A 6,965-nucleotide genomic window follows, 5' to 3' on the forward strand; every position below is an offset into this window, starting at 1 on the left:
AAAGAAGGAGAGCCAAACAAAGTTCAGCGAGGTCCATTACACCTCAACAAATGGAAAATAGAAAGCCTACTCTCGCAGCATCAAAGCGCACAAATGTTTCGCCCCTGCGAGGCCCCAATTCCTTGCCTCCCGCTTGATGTTGTCTACTAGTACAGTAGGCATAGTCGACTTACTACCAAAAACTCGAGCGTTTTGCTCGTTCCATATCTCCCATGTGACGAGCATGAGAAGTGATGAAATGGCCTTCCTCCTATGTCCACGCGTAAGAACCGTCGCCGTTCACCAGCCTTGGACCGTGTGAATGCCTCCCCAGTCTGCAATGTTTAGTTCAGGCACATCGAGCCAAGCTTTGACAGCCGTCCAGATTCTGAGGGAAAACCTACATTGGAAGAGAATGTGCGCCGAAAACTCGGGCTCTCTCTTACAAAGTTGGCACAAACCGCAGTTTGGCCATCCTCGCTTTTGCAAGCGGTCGACCGTCCACACCCTATTTTTAATGACGAGCCACGCAAAAAATTTGCACTTCGGTGGCGCCTAGTTTCTCCATACAACAGGAACCGTAGTGGTGGGAATTGTCTCCTCAAATTGCACGTTGTATGCGGAGGTCGCCGAGTAGACTCGGCTGGTTGTGAGGTTCCATGAAATATCGTCCTGTACATGCTCCTCCAAATAGATGGGGTCAAGAAGAGCCCATAGAGCGTAGAACTGATGCAAATGATTGATCGAGAGGCCCTCGGAAATGTTGATCCTGGTAACCCAAGCGAGGTCAAGGAGGGTGTCATGCACATCGGTGTTTTTCCTCTTGGAGAGTTGAAATATGAAGGGGGCAATATCCTTTGGTTTTTTCCCATTCGGCCATGGAGAATGCTAGAACTTGGCCAAGCGGCCATTCCCAACGACAATGGTTGTGGCCGCATAGAAGAGATCCATATCGGTGTTGTCACAAGGGTTACCTAAATGCACCCATGCCCTGTTGGGCTCTTTCCATTCGTACCATGCCCATCTCAAGCGTAGAGCCCTCGCAAATTTGCGGATATCAAGAACACCTAATCCTCCCAATCGTTTTGGCCTGCAAACTAAAACCCAACTAACTTTGCATTGTCCGCCTGAGACTTTGTCCGCCCAAAGGAAAGCTCTCTCAATTTTGTGTAGCACCCAATTATGCATTTCTTTGAATAAGATCACCGCGTCAACCGCACGGGGTATCATCTAGTTAGACAGAGAGATGATGTACCCAGGTGCACCCAGCAGCTCTGCCCCTTCCATCCTTGCATTGCATGGTGTGCGGGTTGCTACCGAGAGACATTTCTGTGAAATGTGAATAAACACTTTACCGATTTGGCATGAGAACGGTAATCTCGATGGCAGGAAGCATGGTATAATAATAGTTTCAGTTTGATACGTCAAATATTCCAGCTTTGTTATGACAAAGGCAAATACTAGGTAAATAATGGCAAGCAAGAGACCTCATCCCCACTATGAGAAGTACAAACTATGGCTTTACAAAGATGGGACCAAATAGGTGTGATTCTCAGACTGCAAGCGTCGCTCCGTCAGAAACCATGCTGGTTGATCCAACAGGGCAAAAATCCTAGCTGAAAGCCTCATTTTTTAAGTGCATTCATCCTGTCTCTCAGGTAATACAGCTTAGCTCTCCTGACTTTCTTCCTGTCCAAGATCTTCATTTCTTTGATGTTTGGTGAGTAACTGAATGGAAAAGAGAAAGCCGCATCAGAAATATAGTCCAAGCAAATACTTGATAGCTAATTAGGAGAAAGACATGTGGCCATTCAAACAACAATAAACTTAAAAAATCATAAATAATGGGAAGCTCGGGGCAAGCTCAAATCAATCTAGCTAGTACTCCCTCTGTTAAAAAATATAAGATGCTTTGGATATTTCAATATGGGCTACATACGGACAGAAATGAGTGAACAAACACACTAAAATGAGTCTATATACGTCCGAATAAGAAAAAGTTGGAAAATATTATAATAGTGGACGGAGGGAGTATAATATATGCTGGCAAAGATGCAGGGGTTATATGTAATCATATGTCAATATCTTTCAAGTTTAATTCTAGTTCTAAATATTAAAAGTTGAATACATACATATAACTGCAGAACAACAAAGATCCTGCGAATCCAAAGCAAAAAACATATAAACTGCTACTGGTAGCATTCTTTGAATGTATTTGTTTCCACAGAAAATGCAGAACAAACAAACAAAAGGCCACAAGGTCAGAACAATTGGGATTTGAACATAACCGGATGACGTGTTTATGGAACTACAACCTCCACTTCGAACAGGAAGCTAAATGGGCACAAGCAGTCATGTCAATCATTCCACAAAATAGCCAAAGGGATCATATGTGCCTACTTGGTACCAGAAACTAGCTGTGCCCATCTCATCATTAACTTACTTCAGGGTCATTACCTAAGTATGTACCCTAGCATGGTTCAGAATATAGTATGCATGGATTTACAACAAATGGAAGGACCAGATGAATCTAGTTTGATTGTTCTCATCGGCGAATGAGAAACTAGAGGAACATAAGGAAGTCAGCTGTTGGTTATCTAGCCTAAACAGGAGACAGGGGATGGGAGAGTGATAATATAAAACTAGCAAATGCGGGAGATGGGAAAGAATGAAAAAAAAAAAAAACTACTCCCTCCGTTCACAAATACAAGATGTTCTAACTTTTTTTCTGAATCGGATGTATATAGACACGTTTTAGTGTGTTTGTTCACTCATTTCAGTCCTTATGTAGTCCATATTGAAATATCCAAAACATCTTATATTTGTGAACGGAGGGAGTAGCAAATAGGGGAGAGTCCTCCCACAAGTTAGCCCTTGGGCCTCTCCCCCAACATCAGCAATACCAGCATGACAAAAACTTTACTACCTGAGCAGTGAGCACAGTTTTCTCAGTTCTGCAAACACCGAACTACATTTATCCGGGGATATTGTTAGGTATTTTCTTTTTGAGAGAAAGGATACTGTAAGGTTACTCACAAACAAGGGACAAGAACTCCCTGTCTGATATCATAACGGATAGGGACAAGTAGCCCACTAAGAACATGATGTTCAGTGGTTGTTGAAGTGTTGCCAGATTTGAATTAAGGATATCACAGAATCAAGAGGTACTTCAATCTCAGCATGATATGTTCCAAGACAAAGCAGTATAAATATTTCAAAATAAATAAATAAAAATGGAGTAGAAGAGCACATGTTTGGTTTGACTTACAGTGGAAAGACGGACTCGACTCCCACACCAGCTACTAATCTACGCAATCTGAAGGTTGTATTTATCCCAGCATTGCGCCTTGCTATCACAATCCCTTTCAACGTAGACTCTCGCCGTTTGTTCTCAGGAACTTGCTGTTTATTCACAGGATCAGTACCAGAAATGTATCCGGAGAGCGCTAAAGCAGCAACGTGAAATGCTATACCAATCTCATCTGAATGATGCATCCAGGCTGCACATCAGGAATCTCCCTCTCCGTGCGGACCTTTTCAACCGCCTCTTTGTTCAAGATCTGCAAAACCAAACAAAGAACATGACAAGCAGTTTTATGCTTTTGTGGCAACATTACTGCTACTGGATGTTATACATAGTAGTTCCTGCAAGTACCACTAAGCCTTACGTTCATAATGTGTCTTGCAGTCTTGTCGGGCCTCTTGAACTTGATGCGTGGGGGGTGCTCAACCGCAGGGGAGCTGGAATCGTCCTCGTCCTCGGCGACCTCAGCAGTTCCCACCGTCGACAAACCCCTCGTCATGAGAACTTTTGCGCAGAAACCAGAGGAGGCAGGAACACCATCACGGGAAATGAACCGATTCTGCACGCAAAGAAATTGATCCAGACGACATGACCTGGACGAATTCGAAGAAACACACAAAAGAGGACAAGAATCCTACCCCAGTTGGAGGAGTGAACCCGCAAGGCCTGAGGTGTTTGATGGCCGAGGATGGCGGCTGAGTGGCTACAGGAGCAGCAAACTCCAGGAGCCTCGCCGCAGCCCCGCGGTTTCCGGCTCGGCAGACATTCCGGAGCAAAGATTGCATCCTGAGGCCCGTACGCTGCGAAGAAATTGCACAGTAAACCAGGGGCGGATCCAGTATAGGGCATGAGTCGTAATTTTTGCGAGAAATCGAAGTTTAGCGGGCATAATACTGCTATGCATGTAACGGGATCAGATCCGGATACAAATATCTGACATCAGGGTTCGGGGAGTTCGGTTACTAACAGCGGGAAAGGAAAAAAGGAGGGAAGGGCGTACCAGGTGGTTGGATGCTCGTCGCCGGCGAAGGGGCAAGACGAAGAGGGCGGCGCCGCCAGGAAAGAGAGGGAGAGAGAGGTGAACGGGAGGGGAGGTGTGAACGAGCAGAGTGCAGACTTACGTCAGGAGATGGGCCAGCCCAGGCCGAGCGGGAAACAGCGACCCAGCTCGGGGCAGGAATTGGCCCGTTTCTCTATTTTCCATTCTTTCTTTTCCCTGCAATTTTTATGATTATTAGTTTATTGTATTTATTTACATATATTTCAGAAAAAATTGTAACGAATGCATGTACTTTTATTACCTAAGACGGTAATTGAACATACACATATGTGTTTTAAGAAAAAAACAATCCACCCAATAAAGCAATATTGGATTCCATGTTTGAAAGGAATAACGCAGCATCTTAAATAAAAGCATCAAAAAATATATGTGATTTGTTTCATAAAATATGAAGGTAATAAATGTATCTCCATCCTCATCATGAGAAAAATGTTCGAGCTTCATGAAAAACTTGTTCTAGCCTTACAAGAAAAATGATCCAGCTTCACTAGAAAATGTTCCATCTTAATGTACCTTTTTCCATGTTTTTTAAAAATTAAATAACTAAAATATAGCATCTATAATAATTTATGTTTTAAAATAAAAATACTCAAACTATATCTTATATTATTATACTATTATTTTTTGAAAGATCCAGGACCTGCTGGCATTGCATTGATTTAGTAGAGAGAGTGGTTACAAAGTTTGATCAAGTGATCGGGTGAATCACAGAAAAATATTCTCCTAGCTTGGTACTCTCGTGCCCCTTCTTGGACCCGAGACCTAGCTATGCTATGCTAATTCCTCACTACCATGGCCCCAAAGGGGTACTCAAAGCATTTTACTCCAGCTAACTGCCAAAGCTCCATGTTGTATCTGATCTTTGCGAGCACCTCTGGCATCGACGCGATCTTGTGCCTGAAAGTGCAAGAGTTTCTCTCCTGCCAGATTTCCCAAACGATGAGGATCACCAGGACATGCAAAATAACGTTGCTAGAAATTTTAGGGACATGTGGTTCTACCCTATCTACAAGTGTCCAAGTGCGAAGCGACAAATGTTAGGAGGAGATGTTTATGGCTTAATTACACTCCTGTTTTCCTAATGAACACAGTGTATCGTGATTTTATCCCTTATTAAGTAAGCAATAAAGCTTTTTTAACTCGCAAAAAGAAGTGTCCAACTCAGACTGGTACCTTATCTACAAACAGCATGACTTAAAACTAACAGTAAGTTAACTCATGACACATATTTAACACGGGCTTGTCAGTAGGAATTTTATTTTTGCAAGATCCAGACTTGCTGGCTTTTCATTGGCTTAGCAGGGGAGAGTTACAAAAGTTGTGATCAAATGATCAAGAAAGAGATGATGTTTCTCAGAGGTGTAGGAGGAGGGAGCACGCAGGAACCCTCCTACTCACCATTGCCGAACAAAAACAAGGCCTATTCCTCACGTTATTTCCCCGAAAGGGGGCGCTATGGCATGGGTTCCGGCGAGTCTCCATTGCTCGATATCTCTTCGGCAGGCTTCTATCACGCTAAGCACATTCGGTGCCTTTCCTCTGAATGTACAGTTGTTTCTCTCCAGCCAGATGTGCCAGGCGATCATGGCCACCATTGTCTTGACTCCTCTTTTCTCCCTTGGCGCCGCGGAGTTGAAGATTTTGGTGACAGCGTCGGTTGTTGTTTGCTTGAACTCCAGGAGGCCGGTGAGAGTGCCGCGCAGCCCTCCCAGGTGGCTGCTCTTGACCAAACTTCCCACGAGGTGTTGCACTCCCATATGAGGTGAAAAGAAGACTCGAGGTTGCGGCAGCATAGCTGGCAGAAATAAGGATTTTCCCATCCCCTACGTTGTAGGCGATCATTGCACCAGAGCCGGTTGTGGTGGAGTAACCAGAGAAAGAATTTGATCTTCCCAGGAGCCCAGATCTTCCACACCAATCTTTTCATGGTCGATGTTGGTTGCGAAGGGAATTGGGAGTTGTACGCTGACCTCATTGTGTAGTGGCCTCCGGCTTTCCATGCGATCTCGTCTTCAATTCCTTCCCGCAACACCAGGTTTGCGTCTCTGATGCGGCGCTGCAACCACACGGCCTGGGGGATGATCTCCAAGTTGTTGTCGTGCCTGAGGTCCATGATCCATCTGTCTTCGCGTATTGCATCAGCCACCGTGCGGTTCTTCCTGGTTGAGCGCCTGAACAGGGCTGGGTAGACTTGCCATAGCGGTTGCTCGCCGAGCCAGGAGCAGTGCCAGAGAGGGCTCTGTTGTCGTTCCCCACCGTCACCGTCGTCATCGAGGCGAAGAGTGCTCTATCCTTGTCGTCACAAGGCGTCCCCATGCCTGCCGATGGCCTGGCCGGGTCTGTCCATGCCAGCCATAGCCATCGGAGACGCAGTGCACGCGCGAACCGCTCCATGTTGGGGATGCCGAGACCGTCGTGGTCGACCGGGGACGTGACTAGCCGCCAGTTTACTTTGCATCTACCGCCGATGGCCTCTTCATCGTGCGCCCACAGGAACCGCCGACGTGCCTTGTCAACGTCCTTGTAGAATCTTTTCGGAATGCGCAGGGCCGACATGGCGAAGGCGGGCAACGCGGACAAGACGCACCGGACCAGCACGCGACGACCCGCGATCGGTAGGAG

At 45.7% G+C, this 6,965-nt stretch overlaps 1 protein-coding gene across 1 annotated transcript; it reads right to left on the bottom strand.

Annotated features, from left to right (window-relative positions):
* Window positions 1-1,337: 1,337 nt before the first annotated feature.
* Window positions 1,338-4,421, bottom strand: LOC123096300 (50S ribosomal protein L19, chloroplastic). Its single transcript, XM_044517996.1, has 6 exons — window positions 4,284-4,421; window positions 3,922-4,083; window positions 3,648-3,842; window positions 3,453-3,539; window positions 3,248-3,381; window positions 1,338-1,707 (listed from the first exon to the last, which is right to left on the bottom strand). The coding sequence occupies exons 2-6, from the start codon at window positions 4,066-4,068 to the stop codon at window positions 1,605-1,607; spliced, it is 666 nt and encodes a 221-aa protein (XP_044373931.1). The 5' UTR covers window positions 4,069-4,083; window positions 4,284-4,421; the 3' UTR covers window positions 1,338-1,604.
* Window positions 4,422-6,965: the final 2,544 nt, after the last annotated feature.

Source organism: Triticum aestivum, chromosome 4D (assembly GCF_018294505.1).
Source record: "Triticum aestivum cultivar Chinese Spring chromosome 4D, IWGSC CS RefSeq v2.1, whole genome shotgun sequence".
NCBI lineage: Eukaryota > Viridiplantae > Streptophyta > Magnoliopsida > Poales > Poaceae > Triticum > Triticum aestivum.